The 21,133-nt window shown below is 39.9% G+C and overlaps 1 protein-coding gene across 2 annotated transcripts; it reads right to left on the bottom strand.

Moving 5' to 3' along the window:
* Positions 1 to 636: 636 nt before the first annotated feature.
* LOC134513931 (elongin-A-like) lies at positions 637 to 20,898 on the bottom strand. Of its 2 annotated transcripts, XM_063331131.1 has the most exons (11): positions 20,815 to 20,898; positions 13,550 to 13,606; positions 11,529 to 11,641; positions 8,912 to 9,908; positions 7,255 to 7,354; positions 6,275 to 6,448; positions 5,576 to 5,673; positions 4,590 to 4,770; positions 3,962 to 4,085; positions 983 to 1,101; positions 637 to 842 (listed from the first exon to the last, which is right to left on the bottom strand). In XM_063331131.1, the coding sequence occupies exons 1-11, from the start codon at positions 20,890 to 20,892 to the stop codon at positions 781 to 783; spliced, it is 2,103 nt and encodes a 700-aa protein (XP_063187201.1). In that variant the 5' UTR covers positions 20,893 to 20,898; the 3' UTR covers positions 637 to 780. The 2 variants fall into 2 exon arrangements, with proteins under 2 accessions (XP_063187201.1, XP_063187200.1); XM_063331130.1 differs by lacking the exons at positions 5,576 to 5,673; positions 6,275 to 6,448; positions 7,255 to 7,354.
* Between the last annotated feature and the right edge of the window lie 235 nt (positions 20,899 to 21,133).

Raw genomic sequence — 21,133 nt, forward strand, 5'->3', positions numbered from 1 at the left:
GGAGCTCCTGAATAACACATGATTTTTCATTAACTCACTGTCATGGCAGTATATAAATTCTGCTTTTAAAAGGCAATTTAAATTTAAATATTGTCTTCTCCTACCTCTCCTTTAAAGGTGCATTGCTGCAGTCAAGTAAAAGAACCGAAAACCACGTGGTGTCCTAAGTAAGGATATTTCACAGCCCAATTCCAGAAGGTCAGAAGTTGAGCTCCAGAACTGTCTTATAAAACAGCCTTCTGTTTCTGGAAGAGTTAAAACTAAAATCCAACCAAATCACATTTTCATAAAAAAGAAAAATACAAAAGTCTGCCTACAAAAACCTTCAGTGAAACAAATACACTGAGTTTCCAAAACACTTTTGTGCAAGAGATGCCAAGACCTCTTTGCAATTCTATCTAAGTAGACCTTGTGGCCATTTCTGCAAGATAACCTTAACCTTGGCAAAAATATACCCACAGCTTAAGTGCTTCCATGAAAAGCTTATGCAAATGTGTACATAAACTGATAAAGACAGCGTCCATAAAAGTCCATATAAACTGATTTATCATTAGTGTGTACTGACTTTATTTCAATTCAGTTTTTCTCGCTCATGAATAAGAAAGCAGCAGCATGAAAGGACTCAGATGTTTCAATTTTTATTGCAAATCATTCGCCCCTGCACCGTTTCATAACTACTTTAACTAAGGCAAATTGAAGAATGTTTACATTAACATTACTTTCGTTAGCTGTAGCATGATACACAAATAGTCACAAAAGCTTCAAATACGCAGCCTCATTTTACCGTCGTCCGGCTCTACTCTTCAAGGCTTTCAAAGTTTTCCTCATGATTGGTGCAATTTCTTCAATAACAAAAAAAAAAGTGACCAGTTAGGATTACAGCTGTGAGTGACTTAAAATGGTATTAGCATAATATTAAGCATATATTAATAGACAGCAATTTAAAACAAGTTTCTTTATAATCTTAGGAAATTCCATTTACTTTTGATAGGCTTCTTTCCATCTTGAGGCATTACGCTTGAGCTAGAGCTTCCACTGTTGCTAGCAGGGATAGGATTTGATGATGAGTTATTTCTGTGTCTGCTTTCTGCAATCCTTAACCTTTTTTTTTTTTTTAAAAATAAGAAAAATAAGAAATAAGAAAAAAGTTAGCATTTGATATTAAACTACTATCTGCTCTGGCTCATTTTGGGAAAAAAAAAAAACAACCAACTGATCACAAGCATTTAAGATTTCATACATTTAAAAATCATAGGATAATTCAGCTTAGAAGGGATGTTTGGTGGTCATCTAGTCCATTTCCATTCTTGAACAGATTTTTCCATTTCTTAGATTTTATGCATCTTATTTGTCTTTAAAATTACATGACCAGAATTTGGGACAGATCAAAACGTTTGGCAATACCATTGTGATTCATAGTGCTCTGTGCTCTAGTTTGCTCTTTATTTTCTTCTTGAGCACAGCTGAACTGCTAACTAGCTCTGACAGAAAAGGAGGACAAATTTACCCAAGCTTTCCTGGTTTTTTGGGGGTTTTTTTTTGTTTGGTTTTTTGTTTGTTTGTTTGATTGGGTTTTGGTTTTTTTTTGTTTTTTTGTTTTTTTGTTTTTTTTTTTTTTAAGTAGGAACGTCTAGCAAAAGGCACAATAGCTATCCTTAAATATCAGGTTGGAATCCTCAATCAACAGAACAAGTACTGAGACAGACACAGATATAGAGCTGATGCCTACTGCTAAAGACAGTTAAATCAACACAGCGTTATAGTGTGAGCATGATGTCACCAAACGGGCAGCCCTGTACGCCTCAGAACCAGTCACTGACGTCTGCTGACAGTTATTGTATACTGTTGAACTGCGAACAGCAGCCTGCTGGGGATCCGCGTGATTGCCATAGGACCTTTTCAGCTCCTCCAAGTCTAGCTTCTGAAGTAAAGATTTCAGCTGTACAAATTCTACAGCTTGCAAAACCACTAGGCTTTCAGAGGACACGGTCAAAGCAATGAAGTTAAACTTATTGTGCCTAAACAAACTCTTGTTTCTCGAGAAGACAAAGCAATGACCCTCTTACAGCTTGTTTCACACAACAACAGTTCTTCCAAATCTAGCATACATGAGAAAAACAAACACGTAGCTTTGAGTATATCATTCAGCTACTGGTCCAGAGATTACTGGAGCAGAAAGGACATTTACACTAACATACCTGAAGCACCTAAACTGGAAGGCTGGTCTGTCAAAACACGGATACACCCTCCCACAGCGCAACTAAAAGCAAAAGCCTAACTTGAAGTGCCTTAAGCTACTGCCTTGGCGTCGGGCTATCTTTTCATTGAAAGCAGCAACAGTATGGAAAGTAGTTTCCTAATTTCATCAGCTAAATGGGCAGCTATAAAAACATTGTATCTGGTGTAAAAGGTGATTTTAAGAGGCCTTAAAAGGTAAGCCTACATCCAGGCTGCCATTCCTGCCCCATACCACCACCATCTTGAGCAGTAAGTCAAGGCTGCTCGACTAAGTCAAGCTTCTGAAATTCACAGAAAACACACTTTCCCACCGTTTTGATACAAAACTCCAGCTGAATTAAACATCCCCTACCAACTGATTAGCAACTATATGATGACCAGAGCTGACACCCCCGCCTCCCAGTCAGCCCAGGTCAGTTCAGTTATCTAATTTCATGTGCCTAAGACCAAACAATTACTCAGTACAGCTGCAGGCACTGCAGCATCGTAACAGAAACGACTTAAAATGACTCTCCTGACATGTCCAACTGTACTAAGTCAGTCTTGCATCATATTTGCAACAGCTTAAGTTTTTGTTGTCCCTGTTCCCAGCTATCTGTCAGTATCCACTCACATATTTGTCAACCTGCATAACTGTTCCTTAATTCAGATTAATGAAAAGTGTTCCACCTGCCACTCCCCCAAAGGGATAATTTTGAGAGAGAGAGAGTTGAAAAGCAGTTATGCCAACATGGGAACAACTGCAGGCAATGGAGACAAGGGAGGGCACCATGCTCACCAACAGCCACAGCAGAGCAAGTGACCACAGCTTAAGATACCCATGTTCAGGCAGTATGAATATTCTCCATAGCTTTTACGGTCCAGCTGCTGGCACATGGACTCATCAACCCATGGTGTGCTTCTAAATCAAACCGCTGACCTTTCTTTCAGACAAGAACAGATATTGAAACAGTAAAAACCAGCATGTCTGTCTCCACATAGTTGAGAAGGGAAGAAGAGGCAGAAGCTGGTGCTACAGCTGGTTTATCTCCCTGTTGCAGCCATCATCTTGGATACAAGAGAATTCACTAGGCTGGCAGGAACAGCAGAACAAACATCACATCCCAGCTTTGGTTCTCATGGCTGTTGAACTACTCTGAACTAAGATGTCACAAAGAATATTTGGCTTTGTGCTGTACAAAGGAAACATTTGTGGAATCCCAGTTTTCTGTTCCTCTAGTGATTAGTGTTGGCTACTACTACAGACTGTTCCAGATACCCCGCTAAGCTGCCAAAGCAGAAATCCACCATGAAGAGTATTAAAAGTTGCCGAGATTCACTCTGGTCAGCTGTATCACTCCAGACAGCTGACTGGGATTTTATTAAAGCAGGAGAGCATGTGAGGCTACTAGGCAGGTTTATAAACACGAAACATCAACACTGGAATCTCCCCAGGATGTCAAGTGGCATTACTGTAATCTGGAGAAAAACAACAGCATCCACTCACTCTCCAGCTGGGAGGGCGAATTCATCGCTGGCACTTTGGAGAAATGTGCAATGACAACGCATACACAGCAGAAGAGCATGCAAGACTTAAAAGGCAAGTTAGTTTCTAGCCACTAGCTGCTTAAAAAAGGAAAGTAAGTAGAGAGCTATTTATAACTTCAAAAATATTTCACCAGCAAGCTTTTGTACTGACAAAGACAACTAAACTCAAATTAAAAGCATAGTACAGAACACTTACTTGCACTTCTCTATGGGATGAAGTTGGGTGACAGGTCCGGCTGTCCCGTGGATTTCTTGCTGTCGGCGAATGTTCCTTGGTGGTTTTGCTGCACTGGTCACATAAGCCATTTTTACTTGCCTGCCTAACACAGAAACAAGGAGCAGAGGATACGTAACTTTTTTGTTTGCCCATTATGTTGAAAGCTCAGTTGATAATATGGTTATGTGGCAATTTCTAGGTTTAAACTGGGAAAAAAAATAATTCGGAACAGCAGAATCTGGTACCAAAGTAGTAACTGAACCATGGCAAACCATATACAGACTGCATATATTATTTCTTCATATTAACTTTGGTATTTGTAGTTACGTTTGTACTCTTTGCATTGTTACTTAGGATCCTCAGTCTAGCCAGTAAGATAAGATCCATCTACTGTATGCTGCAAGTATTATGCATTAATGTATTGGATTAAGCATGTATTTATTTTTTAAGCAATCTGTAAATTAAAAGTGTTCTTTCCTGATGACTTCTCCTAGAGATACAGCATTAATGCTCAATGCAAACAAATCACTAAACCCTACATATTAAGTGTCAAGGATAGCAGAAGAGACTGGGTTTTGCAAGCGGAAAAGCTAACCACAGATTTTACCTTTTGGTTTCTCAGACTGAGCTGAAATAATATTTTTTGTAAGCGTCTTCAGTTTTTCTTCTCTCTGATTAAACAACCTCAAGTACATTTCACGCCAAGACTCATATTCCAGAAGGCTCTCATTTTTAAAATCTCTCTGGCAGTGTTTCTTCCACAAGTGGTCAGACTCTTCTGTAAATGTCTAATTTGAACACAAGGTATCTTAAATCAAAGATTTTAAAATAACATTTTCAAGAGTGCCTGTTAGCTGAGCCTGTAGACAAAGCCCAATTCCCTGGTGGAAAAAGGTGCAGAACAAATCCCGCTACATAGGTACCCCCAACATATAGTGTGACAATACCATGCAGATACTGACTTCAGTCTAGAAATCACGAAGCTTCAAGTAGCAGAGCTCTATATTTGAGTTAGTGAGCCATGCTTACAGGCTAGACTTGTATTTCCAGCACCAGCTCAGGCCACCCCAGCTCTCAACTTTAGGCATGCAGAGAAATGGCCAACTTGCACTATGAAGCACTACACACTTACAACCTTGATGTCCAAACGCATCATGGAGCTAAAGTCTTAACAGTGTAGATAAGAAATCTATCACACATGAAATCTCACCTGATATTTGCTGATTGGTATGCTTTGCAGCCTTAACAGTTTGTGACTTGAAAGCAGTTGGTTCTATTACGACTTTCCCAGCTATTTCAGTGGTAAATACTGTGGTCTTTTTTTTTTTCCCTCCTTATTTTTAGAGAGAGAAATACTTTTCTACCCCCACTGGCTTTCACTTAGTTATCAGTAATAATTCTCTCAAATGCTTTAAATCCTGACACTTGAGAAAGGGAGGCTTGATAAAGACAGCTGAGGTCAAAGAAATAAGTATGCAAGACAGAAAACCAGTGTAACCCGTGGAGAGTTTTTATCAAAAAGGGTGCAAGGAAGGCAGAAACAGATGCCTCATGTCCTCTGTGGTTGCCTGAATTTAACAAGGCAGAATTTACCGGATTACATTCCTCTATTCGAAACAACTGCTCTGGCGTGCAACGTGTTAGCACAGGCTCAAGAATTTCAAAGGGCACACCTCCTACTTCATGTAGTGCTACAAAAGAGGACAGTACTTTAAGCATCTCATTTATTTTACTCAGTGGATAAGACCACTCACCGAACAGTTTAAAAATAAAAATACAAGTTAGTTTTAGCCAACACTAACAGAATACATGTTTTGAAGTCAGTCTATGAAAATATTTATAAATTAGCAGCTCCATACTGACTGGCAATTGTATTTGAAGACAGAGAAAGCATCTTTGAATAGCTATTGTCCCATCTTTACCGATATGCATCACTCCCCTCTCTGCCTACGCAAGGGAATAAAAAATTTCTCGTTCTAATAATTTATGCAAACAAACATCTTGCAGGGAAAAAAGTCAGCAGCTATTTTGGCTTTTAATTTATAGGACATTATATTTTAACTAAAACTAGAACTTTAAAAAAACATAAGCTTTCAACACAAAGCTACATTTTAGCATGGTCATAAATCCCTTTTTTTTTTTTTCCCCTAAAATGCCTTTCAACCTGCTCTGAGTCAACATTTGTAGGGACAGAAAATATCTTTTAGTAGGCCAGTTGTTGGCATGGACAGGAAAAAAAGAAATCTGATACACTTTAGGCACAGACTGCTACAATTCCCTTAAAGTACTCACAATCAATATTATTTTGAAGCACACGGATGCACTGTTCATACAGCGTAAGCATCTTTGAAAGACAGACTGTTTTAGAGCCAGAGTAAACTTGCATTTTAGAGTTCAGTCTCCGTCCTGTGAATTGAATAGTCTCAACGACTTGCTGGGGTGCTTCTACAGCAGGTGCTAGGAAATCTGCAAACAAAACAATCAAGCAGGGTTTCCTTTACCTTGTGACATTTTACAATGCTTTAAACATTCAACTTTGAGAGAAACACAGCTGGTAGGACACAGGTACATTCATTTTTTCTTGAAATACAAGGTTACTGCATTACGGTTTGGGGCCCTTACACGTCTCATACATTACAGAAGTCCATTCATCATTAGCATGTACATTGCAAGTGAGCTGCACCAACTCAAACCAGCCTTGCATTATTTAGTTCAGATCTACGTGAGCTGTATTCACAGCTAGATTACTCCATTAGTAGTTCTACAGCACATTACTGATCTTCCTGAGTTATCCTAGAGAAGCCAGAAGCTGCAATAGCAGTGATGTTTCAAGAGCAGGGCGATATGAAACCACTGAAACCTCACCAAAGCTGGGAGGGGAACCACTGTCACTTTGTGTCACCTACCTATAAAGATGCGAGCAAGTTCCTATGCCAAAGCTAGACCTAATGCTTCCTAAGAATTTCCACTAAGGCTTTACCAGGAGTAAAGATAAATGGAGCCTGTAGAACTACCACCTGACCTATGCCTTCTCTACATCTGTGGTAACCTTCTACAGTATTTCTTTGTTCAGCAAGCCATAAGACGGAAGCCTTTGTAACTCCCTTCAACTTCAATGTGATTCCTACAGAGGAGGAAGTGAAGGCGAGGCATTTCTTTGCCATGGACAGATGAGCTGATATAGTTTATTAGGAAAGGGGATAAAGACATCTCTACATAAAGCTGTAAAAGTCTGCACTGTTCAACATTTATCAGCCCTGCATTCTACTTACCTTTAAATTCAGCAGCATATGAGGTAGATGAGACCGAGATGCCTGTCAGAAATTTAGGCAGTGGAGTATTAAGAAGATCTTGGAGACATGCCACCTTGGCCTGTGCACAGTCAAGGAAACATTGCTTCAACATTACAAGTTTGGGTTTACTGAGGCTTAAAATAAGCTACAAAAAAAAACCCTTAAGCAAACCCCAAAGTTAACTAGGCTAACTAGAATTATTTCTTTTCGGCAATAAAATTTACTCACTGGATTACTTTTCAGCATACCCCTTCATAGTCTATTTATCAAGACTACATCACAAAGGGAACTCAGTGGGATATCTGCAATCAGTGCATAAAAAGAAATTAAAGAACAGAGTAGATGTGTTCAGCTAACAGGCTTTCAGATAAACTGTTACTGAGGTTAGAGGCATGCAGTGAATGAGACAAAACTGCAAGAATACAAAACCACAATTAAATGTTTAAAGGCAAACTAAATGCCACCCCGAAAGACAAGAAACAGCTTTATACCTGGTCCTATCAAGTCTCCTATACTGTGCTGGATAAGCCATTTAGCCTAAAATTTTCACAGACAACCCCTTAAAAAGGGATTTAAACATGCAGCAGTCTGGTAAGTACAGTTCCCTACAAATGCTCGGCGTTGTGTGCAACATCTAAATTGGGTATTGGGTGTCCTCCAATTGTAAGACAGGCACTTACAGCCCAAAGCTTCCATCTCCCTGAACTTCATTTCAGTATGTTTAATAACTTTTCACAACTGCTTGAACATCCAAGAATTTTCCTCAAACAGTTTATGCTAGAGTATCATACACAAGACTCTACATTACTATTTCTCCATTTGGGACAGAAGATACTACATTCAGATTGCAGATCTTCCACAATAAATAAAGCCTTCACAGAGCTTTCACATCACAGTAAAGATAAAAGACTTGAAAAGACCTCCAATTCCCAGTGCACAAAAGGGCTTCATTTAAAGGTCTAATTAACGCACATTTTAGATCTACCTTGGCTCAGAGGAGCTACTTAAGCTTCTTCACTACCAGGGACTAGGATAGTTCAGATTACAAATCTGTTTAAGCCACTTTTATATGCAATACTGTGGTTTATTTCAATGCATTAGAAGAAGAAAGTTTAGTTCCACTGCAGATCTTAACATTCACTATTAACCACAGCATCTGACAGAACAACTGTGCTATATAGAACCAGCTGCTACAGTCACAAACCAGGCTGGTCAAGAACAGAAGAGGACATCTTTCCAGAAGTAAGTACTTTTACTTTGTGGGTAAAAAGCAGTTTAGCTCATATGGATCAAAGACCTTTGCCATATTGGAAATCATCCTAAAAATACAAGACAAGTTGACTGTAGGGATGTTGTTTAGTGGTGGTTTTGGCAGTGTTAGGTTGATTGTTGGACTCGATCTTAAAGGTCCCTTCCAACCTAGGCAATTCTATGATTTTAAACTGCCAGTATGCAACAAACAATCATTTTTGCCTCTATTATTGCAATTATTGGCAACTGCAATGCAGCTGATATGTCAGAGCCATGCAATCTATTGCTTAAAATAAATACATCTGAATTTCACTGAAAATAGGAATCCAAAGCACTTATTCGTCTGCAGTTTATTTGCTATTATCTCAACCATGCAGTGGTTTACCTTTTTATTGGGAGTTTCTGATTGATCATTCTCACTTTTTTTTTCATCGTCCTCTCTCTCTTTTTCATGAAAAAATTTTGAAGCCTTTTGTGGTAATGAGTTGTTCTGTTCACTGCACTTTGTCCGTTCACCTGTAGAACAAGCCTTCCTCTTTCTTTTTTTGGTAACCTGATCATAATTAAGGTAAGATTCAAAAGACATAGTAGGGGGCTCAAATTCTTCCTCACTAGATAATTCCACTTTGCTTTTTATGATGAGTTTTTGGTTTGGTTTCTCCACATGCTTCGGATTTCTCTGTTTAGAAGCATCCTTACTAGGCTTTTCCTTCAGGGATGGTAAGTCTTTATTGGCTACAGAGGAACACTGCTTTTCCTCACTAGATAATTCCACTTTGCTTTTTATGACGAGCTTTTGGTTTGGTTTCTCCACATGCTTAGGATTTCTCTGTTTGGAAGCATCCTTACTAGGCTTTTCCTTCAGGGATGGTAAGTCTTTATTGGCTACAGAGGAACACTGCTTTTCCTCACTAGATAATTCCACTTTGCTTTTTATGACGAGCTTTTGGTTTGGTTTCTTCACATGCTTAGGATTTCTCTGTTTGGAAGCATCCTTACTAGGCTTTTCCTTCAGGGATGGTAAGTCTTTATTGGCTACAGAGGAACACTGCTTTTCTGAAACTTTCTTGCTGTCTGTGGTGGTTCTCTCTTTGAAGTCACTTTCTTTAGCTTGAGGATTGTTACTGTGGGAAGCATGCTTAGAACTGCTGCTCCATTCTTTATTATCACATTCTTTCTGAGACTCACGATCTCTACTTCGGTGGGTCTTTTCACTACAAGTACGCTGCTTATTCAATTTTTTCAAAATGGGAGCGCTATTGGAACTTCTGGATGCCAGTACAGATGCTTTGGACTTCTCTGGATGCTTAACCTCCTCGGAAACAGAAGCTTTTGTCTCATCTTTTTCTTTTTCAGTATTTTGTTTTCTTCCTCTGGGACCACTGCAGTATTAAAAAAAATAAAAATTACATCCCATGCTACATCTGATGCTAAATTCTTGAATAATCAATCTTTTTACCTATACTAGTAAAACTAAAAGCATTAAATCACACAATGTGTCATAATTTTACAAGACAGAACTGTGCTCTGCTGTGCTCTTATTCTTCCATTAACAGTACAGAATCCCAGAGAAGCAGCTCTTGAGTCTAGTGCTGCTAAATACTGAAACAAGACGACAAGCGGGGAGTAGAAACACAACCATCACTAGGAAAACATGCCTGACACAGTACTGTTTGCTTAGAATGTGCTGGATCACCTTTTTTTTTTTTTTTTAAACAGTCTTCCCTGCATGCTTTATAACACAGACATAGTACTTGAAATAACTACGAGACAGAGAATTTACGACATGCTCTGTAGGTGATACAGGTCAGTATTTTTACTTTGCTTATCACAGGTTCTGGCATTTCACTTTCCCGTTGCTTGAACAACTTCAGATTTAAAATGGACTGTTTAGTCAATCTAGAACTTTGGCTTTCTCAGCTCAACTTGTCAGAGGTCTGCAAAACATCTAAAGCATAGTTAGCCTGGCCTTGGCAGTGGTGGCTGCTCCATTCTGAGAAGTCACATCTCCTCAGTGTGACTCCTCCAATATTGGAAGCCCCTCTCAGTCCACAAGAGCATTATAAGGAAGTCCTCTATAGAACCAAAATCACTGGAGAGCTGCCTCATTTAACCACCACCTCTGTGAAGAAAGAGCAAGCTTCCCACTTCCCTGAAGAAGTGCAGAGCAATACACATCATTGGCTTAGTCCTGCTTGCATCAGCTGGGTCCTACGAACTTGCACCAGTAAGAAAAAAAACAAAGCAGTTGAAGTCTGAGTGCTGGCTCACAAATCGACTGATACTGGTCGCTCTGATTTGTTTTCTAGTATTTTGTACAAGACTGTCCTGGTTTCAGTTAGGAGAGAGTTAATTTTATTTCTACTGATTGCTGTTTTTCAGATTTGGTATCAAAGGAATGTCAGCAATGAATATTGTTTTAGTTGTTTCCAGGTGGTGTTTATGTTTTTCAAGGACTTTTTTCAGCTTCCCACAGAAGCTAAGAAGGAGCATACATAGGATGATGGAATGTCTAATGGAATATTCCCTACATAGACATCATGCTCAGTATATAAATGCAATCAGCCAGGCAGCAGGTACTTGTGACCACTGCTTGGGATGGTGCCAATCCACCAATTTACTGGGTGGTGAGAGCAACTTGTGTCTTGTTTATTCTTTTACCGTTTTCATTATTATTGCTATTTTCCTTGTCTGATATTGTTCCATTAAACTGTCTTTATCTCAATGCACAGGGTAGAGGGTTTTTCCCCCCCCCCTTTACCTTTCCCCTCCTTTTCTCCCTACACTTCTAGGGGGAAAGGGGAAAACCACACAAGTGGCTGCATGGTCCTTGCTGCCAGCTGGGGTTAAGCCACAACAGCCTCATTTCTGCCATTTGATTTATGCATTTGTCCTAATGCACATTTGTAATTCCAAACACATTCCTAAGCTTTCCAAGCTGCATTTTATTAAGTTACACTATGGTATAATTAACTTCTTTCTGAAAGTTAGTTGACACCTACCTTTTATTTTCTGGAGGAATAAGTTTTTTCCATTGTTTTACCAGGGTTTTAGCTACATTCCCAGCAGTGGCATGTTTCCTAAAACTGTTAACTGTTTTGCCTATGCCAGTTTCCTGTTGAAGATAGTGCAAGAAAGATAGTCAGAATAAATCACAACTAACATACCAAATAAAAGTCTTCTCTAAAACTGCTACAAACAGTATTAGTCTAGTAGTCAGACCAGTCTTATGGCAGCTAAAGAAATAAACACACTCTTTATAGATATTTAGATATTTAGATATTTATAATAGATATTTAATAATAATAATTTAATAATAGTAGATATTTATAACCAAATATGGCAAACAAAATGCACTCTTAATTCATAAAGCTAAGAGAACTAGTTTTCCTCCATTAAATGTATGTCTTTCAGGAATTTCTCTTGGCTGGAATGCTTATGCCCACAAAATGTATCCTGCTCCACTGAATTAGATTAATCAATTCAAACTCCCTTTAGGCTTATGCAGGAACATTTTAGCACATTAGAGAGCATATATGATGGACGTATTGTAATCTAAAATGCATCTCAGCCAGGGGTAGAAGGGTCAGAGGTGCAGAGTTCATATGACCAAACTCAGTCTCAATTTCAGCCACAGGGTAAAAAAAAAAAAAAAAAAGAAAGAAAAAAGACATTTAGAACCTGTCATTTTCTATTTTGCCCCCAGTACAATTATTTTCACATTATCATTGTGCCTTCAAGTCTTGCTCTACTGAGTTTTACATTGTTTAAGCACAACTATCTTGCAGACTTTGAGTGTATATAGAAACACGGTGATTTTTTTTCTTCAATCCTGCATTATCAGAAAGTGTGTCTGATTCACAAACTCCCACTTTTCAGATGCCTACAAAACCTGGAATTCACTAGGTTAGCAGCAGCTTGTAACTAGTGAAATGATACTCATATGAAGCCTGAGCAAGAGCTATACATGTGCTACTCCCACATAATCAGCTCACACCTTAGAAAGGACTTCGTTAAATTCACTTTAAGGATATTTAGCTTCTACGTAATTTGAGCAATACTGGTTTGGTAGGTCAGAGTACTGCAAATAGATGCAAGAAATTTGGTGGGATTGTTTCCTGAAGCTATTTATGTTCTTCAAATGCATTAAAAATATGTGGAGTTGTAAGCAGTTGTAAGACACCTCTTTCTTCTATTTGACTTGAAGGCCTCCATCAAAGTCTGTCACATTATAAAATATGCAAGTTTGCTGGGAACATGAATTGTCTGTAGAAGCCCTTTGTCATTTTAAAGAACTAATCATAATGAGATTATTTTGTTTTACAATAAAAATATATAAATATTGCTGTATTTCAGTAGAAGTCTACCTGTGTTTAGGGAGGCAAATGCCTTTGCCTGAACAGCCCAGCCCAACATCTTAATTACCATATTTTTCTCCTAGTCTTCAAAGAACTCTCTTGCAAATACCACATTTTCCTTCTTCCCAAAATAAAGACACATTGCTCATAATAACTAGAAGCTTCATAGACCAGTGTGAGAATTTCTAATATAAAATTTGATAGGATGCAGCTTAGAAAGGGTACAAGTCACAAGTATCCTTTACTTGGGATGCTTGCTCTTTAAATGCAGGAAACTAACGTTTAGCTGCTAATAAAAGACACAAGATTTAGACAACCAACCTAAAGAATTGTTCACCCTTATTTGTATTGTCTTAAGATATTGACTTGAAAGCAGTTTCACAAGGAGAAGAAACTAACCCCAAGTACCAAAGTGTTCTCTGTATGCTCAGACTGCTGCTCAGTACTATCACTGTTGGCATAATACTGTTTGTCAAATTGTATGCCCAACTTCCAGCTGGCTTTTAGAAAAGACTCCATGGTTCCTTGTATAGAGCTCTAAACGAATCAGGATTAAGAGTCAAAATTTAAAAACGCAACACGTTCCCTGCTTTTAAGATTGCAGACCCCTGACATTTACACAATAATTCACTATGGAAGAGATTAACCTATTATTGGTCACTTACCACTAGAATATCCAGTGATATATCCAAATCCTGTAGCACCTTAAGTGTTTTTATGATCTGGAAGGAAAACATTAGATTTATTTTTTTTAAAACAAGTATTCGTAAGTTCTATTTGGTTTTTCTCATCTTCATTCACATGTTTAACCCAAAAATACTCAATTGTGTTAAGAGGAATAACCAGTAACTCCAAGAAAATGTAAGCAGTTCTTTACTACACATCAGGGCTGTGCTTGAAGTCTGTGCTGTGAACCAGTACAGTTCTGCCAACCCCCAGTTTCCATAATACCAGAAAATCCAGGAGGTATGAATCTGCCACTACAGAGATAACATTAAAGATTAATAATAAAGCAGTACAGGCTACATACGTACACCCACACTCCTTGTGTAGCAGTGACCCCCATTTGTCACGGAACCAATAGAAAAGTTGCATTATGCAGAACCAACACCATGCAAAAAAATCAGCAAGTCTCCCAGCAGGTCTCCCAGTCAGCAGCACCACTCCATCAGCCCAGGCCAAGAAAGGGCAATAGAGCTGGTGGGAGCCCAGTTTGAGAAAAAAATAAGGTTTTGAAAACTTAACTGCAATTTATACAGTAACAAAACAAGCTCAAGCTAGAACAGCTGTTTTATTTCGCACTGACAAAGTGTACACCTGTTACAAAACTCAACGTTTCTATCAAAGCAGGAAAGAATTCTTCAAATACAAAATGCTCATCTTCCTATGAGAAGTGTTTCAATAATACAAAAGTCTAATTTATAAGCAGAGTATAAAGTTATTTGGCAATATAATACAATTTCTTTGGCAATAGGTATGCAGCACTACAGAGTCTCGCAGCTGACCACACACAACTTAGCTTCATGGGAGTTTGTCAAAGATAAGGCATGTTATGTAGATGACAGAATTAATGTGCAACTGAACAGCATTTCATAGTGCTTTCACACAACCTGGAATACTAGTCAGGTTTTTCAGATCATTGCCACTTTTAAATGCAATGGCAGGAACCTGTAGGAATGCAAAACAGACTACCCAGAAACTTTTTGACTACAATAACAGCTATGGTAACTTAAATAAGCAATGAACTGTCATTTATCATATTATATATTGCTTCTGAAATGATGGTGCAGAAGGTGGAAGAGGTAGAAAAGTGAGTAGCAAACTTAAAGAAACTATTTACAAATTGCACTGAAGGATATTTTTCTCTACTGTTGTTTTAAGTTTCATTGTTCCTATAATGCATTAGTAGTGGGATCCAACACTTGACACTAAATTTCACTGCGTTCAGTGGGCTCTATCTACATGCCTGGCATGCAGTTCTTTCTGTAAATCATCCACCCTCCAAGAGTGTTTCTGAGACCTAGAGAAGTACAGGAGAAACGCTTCACAGCCTGAGAAAGCATGAGAAAAGCGGTTAACAGCAAGACATACACCTAGGACCAGAGGTAACAAATCAACTCTCTCCCAAAAAGTTCAGCTAGCTACAAAAGGGCAGGACACCTACAAAAAAAGGCTTCCTGACTGAAATTTCAGAACCCGTACAGAAGCCACGTGAAGTTCTGCTTATCTCCTATTCAAGAGTAAGACGTTCCCTGAGCCACTAAGTTGTGTTAAGAATATATGCAATGAATTGAAAAACAAATTTTCCATCTCAAGAGAACTACTCTGACTTCTGAGAACAATACATGCTTAACATTTCACTTTTTCCAGACAGTTCACAGGTATAGCCTACATATTTCATGAGCCACGGACTACTTCTAAATAACTCCATCAGGGAAAAAAAATACATTGCAAAGATGCAAAATAATAATTGTTCACGTTAACCACAAGTAATAGAAACTGTGTTATCAGTGCCGGGTTACGTCATTTTTTTATTAAATTAAAAATATATATCCCCATTCATTTAATTTATTTTGCAATGAAAAAACAGAAGCAACCCATTGCTGACAGGTTATATTGAGCTATATAGGATGACTAGATACTCAAGCAGTATGAGTCACTGGGAATAAATCCCATAGGCCAAAGACAAACCTATATGTGGAAGAATACTAAAAGTTGTTTTCATCCAGCTACAAAGAGAATGGCGGTTTTGGGTGTTCTCTGTTGATGGGTTTTGGACAAGCCGAGTTCGTTTCAGGCGAACAGATTCAGGAAGCAGGCAATTACTACTCATACAACTTCAAACCAACAGGCTAAATTACAAAAGTACCTAGATGACAAGCATGTCCAAAAGCAGTCAATGCATTTTAATGAAAGACAAACTTTCACAGTTTTCTAAACCAAAGATCATACTGTTCATTTTGCTTTCTTGAAATGTATATCACATTGGGCAAATTAAGACAAACAAGAGGGTTTCATTAAAAAGAAAACAGAAAGCATGGATCAAACGCTCTGAACAGCCTTTTAGGAGAAGCGATCCTGACCTCTCGAAAGCAGGGAATGGCTCAGGCTGCAGTGAGATCGGCAGCTATGCGTGCATGGGACTACTGAAGGAGAGACAGTTCCCTTTGCCTTGTACTGTGTCTGGACAACGTAAGTGGCAGCATCCAAACTGTCGGTAGGAATCACCCAGCTCTGAGCCTTTGGCATTTAGAACCAAGCCTACACAAACAATCAGAAATCAAATCTAATTTGTGGCAAACATCAGTAACAGCAGGAAAACTTTGTATTTATCCCATTTGCTAGAGTCCTCATTTCTCTATCAAAGACTAGGAGGGGCTGCTTGCTTTTTAAAGAACAAATATCAATCTCCAGTATCTACTAGACTTTGGTGAAGGTCACAGAAAGGTACACTGTGAAGCATAAGACACAGTAAAGCCTGTCACCAAAACTAAAGCTTGTTAGAAACACAAACTTTGGCTTCATGATATTTATATGGTGCACCCCTACAATTATTACATAAAATAAGGCAAAAAAAGAGAAAGTCATTTATCTGAAGTCTGTTCTGACTAGGCCTTCAAAAACAAAATGAAGATTGACAGTTGAGGTGCCTCCCTCTAACCATATCTTTTACCATTAGCATTTGTAGCCCCTCTGGCTCTTCTTATCTCGCTGGACTGTATCCAGTAATTTTTCCCCCACCAAGTCCTTCCATATACACACAATACCTATGTAACCCTCCACTGGTTTATTTTACCCTGCATACCACTATCAGCTACACCCTTACAGAAAAACTTTATATTTAAAAGAATGGTAAAGTTTATAGAAAACTTGTGAAGAATGTAAAATTATCTCTATATACAATTCCTGAACTGTTCTATGTAATTCCTAAATACTGATTCCTAAAGAATGTTCCAAAGCCTTTAGGACTGTTGTTTTTCCAACAAATGACATTCCAAGCGAGCCCAAGACACTGGTCTTCATGCAACATAAACAGACAACAGAAGCAGAGCCTTATGGACAAACTGGTATGGGACAAAAGCAAAGGCGACAATAGGAGCAAGAGCGAGCTAAGGTAAAGGGGAGGAGGGAGAGCAGGGGGCAATGGTAACAAACAACGGGTTGCATGCAAGCAAACAAAATTTTCCAGAGTCAAAACTGAAAACAAAGTGATGATAACAACAGATCTCAGGTGCACTGAGTTTGGTCTCTTCCCACTGAACCGGTGTTGCTCTATCATCCCTTACACAACTGTTGTACAGTCTCGTTTTTTTTCTAGCTGGACCCTCAGGAAGGATGGGACCCATTAACAGGTCCCCAGGCCATCTGTGGTCAAGGGACTGATTCAACATTTCACCACAGTAACTCTTTCCTGCTGTCTCTCCTTCCCTCCTCACTCACTAGCTGCATCTCTCTCTCTCAAAGGAATCCCTACAATTATTTAGCTCCTTCTCTTCTACAACACAGCCCATGAAATTTCACCAAGTCTGTAACTTCTGGCTGAGCTAGACACCTCATTTGAAAGAGCACCAAGACTTTGAAGACATTAGAAAAACCCAACACATTCCCAAGCAAGTCATTCCTATGCCCTCAGTAAAAAAAAAAAAGAAAAAAACAAAAAAAACCCCCACACACCAAAAAACCCCCCAAAACCCAAAAAAAGAACAACTGTTTGCCTAAAAAAGTTTGTCTAGTTTTGTTTTCAGCTACTGAATCTAATTATCTCTTTCTGCTAACTAAAGGAGTCTTCTTTCAAGCATCTTATACAACACAGAGATGTAAACACTAATCACACACTTTACTTTGGTTCTTTAGTTCCAGTAAGTTACACTAACCAGAGCTATAGCCATTCTCTGGCTGCCTTATTATCTTTCCAGCTTGACAGTGCTGTTTTTAAAAACAGGCCCCAGAACAGGACATAATATTCCTGTAATTGTCCCTCTAATACTATAGAGCCCTGCTAAACTACCCAAAGATAGCATTTATTCCATAAGCCACTGCATTGTACTGCAATTTCATGCTCAACTGGTAATACATCAGAGCTCCGAATCATTTTCTGAGTCAATGCTTTCCAAAATACAGTCTCCTATCCTGAGTGACCTATATTCACAGCTCCTAGCTGTGACTTTCCACTGAGCCATGTTAAAATGTGTGTTGCTTAAATGAACATAGCCTAACACGTGATCAAAGTTGGTTTTCTAGAAGAGTCTCTCTTCATTTTACACAAATTGCTTCAGTAGTTGTAGTATTTCCCTGCATTGCTTACTGTCTTCTAAATTAAGAAAGATCTGAGTAGCATCATGTCAAGAACAGATGTATAATCACATCCCACCCCAAGAAAAGCCACCACAAATCCACAACCAAATCCACAAATCAACATTGTTTTCTGATAAGGTCTGGCACTTATTTTTGGTGAGTGCAATTGAAATCCATTTGATGTACTGCATCAGGTCCATAACATTGCTACTGTAATCAGCATCATACAGAAGCAAGTCAAATGCCTTAAGAGACTTGCATATATTTATGACAGTTAGTGTCAGCTGAATATAATCTGAGATAAATTTGGCAGTACATATCTACATAAAGTCTCATCAAGTGGCACAGATCATGGCACCATCCTTTAATTCTACACCAATTACATCTTATATGCAACATCATGTAGCTGCTCAATGCATTCCTTCATGATCGATGTCAATGAAGACTATTTCACTTACCTGTGTAAACAATAGCACAGGGGTTTTTTTCCCCTGTCCTGGTGAACTTCCCTAGCATCCTGAGCATCATTCAATACTTAAATCATTAGTTCTGTTCATTCTTTGGTCAGTTCTCTGAAAACTCACTGGGGTAGCTATCAAACCTTGCACATTAAGCAGCTTTTGACACGAACAATCAATGTTCTGCATCTTCCCTGGTTACTATCAGATCAGAAAGTATTCAACAAGTATTAAAAAGTGCCAAGACAAATATTATTCTTAAGTATGGAACAGAAATATTTGACAACACCAACACTTACCTACAGACACATCTGTAATATTGATTTATTATTCTTTCCGCACACACCTAATACTTTCCTCTTTGCCTTTAAACATGATAACCACGCATTTTCTATTACTAGATTTACCTTTTATTAGCAGTGCATTTCATGACTGCCAATTTACAGCTGCCAGTTTCTCACTTCCCCTACCACTCCTTAGCCCCTGTTATCCATAAATATTTCTATTTCACTAGACACAGTTTTACCAGAGACAGCAGAAGCGCTGCAGCACCACCATTAGTCCCATTTTATGCAGCACCTGCTTGCAGTCATGCCACAGGAAAAACTGTGCATCTCCTCCCTTAACAGAGCCAAATCTGCCAGGGCTATTCACATTTTTCACTTGAGTTGAATGTGTTTTGAAACTTACTGTTTTGTGATCACTTAAAATTAATTACCTCTATAATTGTTTCTTTTCCCTTTCAATCACTTGCTCAGAATAGCATAACAACACCAGTCCCAAGTATTAAAAAAACGAAAGACGAAAGATTCAAAGATCTGATCAGTTCTGTAGCACAAAAAGAAGTTTTAGGTTCATTGAACTTCAAATTAAAACATCTGAAGAAGCACCTGCACAGATATTTGCATTTTGCGCAGATAAAGCCTACAGCACCGGCATTCAGGAAGATAAACCATTATTGGCTAAGAAAATCAGTGTTTCCTATATATGCATACACACGCACTTTGAAAACACAGAGTAGATATGATTAATGACTAAGCTTTTCAAGTTCATTAACTACCAAACACACTGCAGATTAAATTTTACTGCCTCCAAATACTGGCTCTGACTCCAAATACTTCCACAAACTTGCATCAAGTTTTAATGTCTTAGAAATCTATCACGGCAAACGCATTCTGGACTTTCAAACTGAATTCAACCCTCAGAGAATATACCTTCGGCCAAGTGTGATTTATTACTTCGTAAGCCAAATTTGGCACATACTGCTTTGCTTCCATCATCCTCCAGAGCCCAGGATGGGGCTTGGAGAGTGTCTACGTCCCCGCTAAGCCCTGGAGCCTGCGCTTATCACCCTGTCTGCCTCCCGCTACCTCCAGAGCATCAGGAGCAGCTTCCAGAGGCTGGTCTGATTCATCTCCCCACTGATGCTTGCTTGCTTCAAGTAGTCCTTATCTAGCCTGTGCAGCTACCGAGCAGCCCCGCTGTCCTACAGGTGGTTTCATTTCTTTTCAGAGAGAAGAGCTTTGTTCTTCAGGAACCAGGGATAACAACAACGCAGGGCACGACAGCTCATATGCCTCTTGCTGGCAGAAAAGGAAAAAAAAAAAAAAAAAACAAACAAAAAAAACCCCAAACACCAAAGCAGAAACACCTATTCCACCGAGAAAACAGAAATCCACACCTCTGTTCTGACCTGGCCAGCCACTTCGCACAGCCAGCACTACCTGTTGGATGTAAGGACACACCACCTCGCTTTGTTTGCCCTTCTCCTCCTCACCCAGGGCCTCCTGGTGACCCCCAGGGACCTTCGGCCCTCGCCCACCCGGGAAATGGCCATGCGTGACCCGACCGCTGCCCAGCCTTCCTCCAACCCCTCACAGCCACGACAAGGGAGGGGAAACAAAATGGAGACGCGGGGCCGGAACCTCACACGGCGCTTCCCCCTCAGCTCCGACGCCCCTCTCCCCGCTCGGCAAGGACGGCAGCCGGGGACGAGGGGACACACCGCGGGCCCGGATCGCCTCAGCACGGCGAGGGCCGCCCCGCCACGGGGCTTCACTGCTGCGTTACGTATGTACACATAAACATATATAATATACATTAAGAGATCGGGGCGGCCCCCTGACGCCCGCGGGTGGAACTCCACGCCGGAGCCAACGCGACCACGGCACCGGTACCTCCTCGGGCTCTTGCGCGCAGCCCAGCAGCTCCTTCAGCTCCAGCACCCTACGGGCGACGCTCCGCCCCTCCGCCATAGCACCCGGCCCGCTCAGCCCCCGCCTGCCCCTCTTGTAGCAGCGCCCGCCCCGCCATAGGCGGTGGAGAGGCCCGGTCCGGCCCTGCCGCAGGGTAGCGGGCTGGCGGCTGCGCCTTTCCCGGTCTCCGCCAGGCTGCAGCGCCGTCAGCTCCCACACCAGCCTTCTGCCCCTCCGATCCGTCCCAGGCTGCTCACCCGAGCGGAGCGCTGCCCCGGCCCGGCCTCTGAGCTTTTCCCCG

The sequence above is a fragment of the Chroicocephalus ridibundus genome, chromosome 3 (genome assembly GCF_963924245.1).
Source record: "Chroicocephalus ridibundus chromosome 3, bChrRid1.1, whole genome shotgun sequence".
Lineage (NCBI taxonomy): Eukaryota > Metazoa > Chordata > Aves > Charadriiformes > Laridae > Chroicocephalus > Chroicocephalus ridibundus.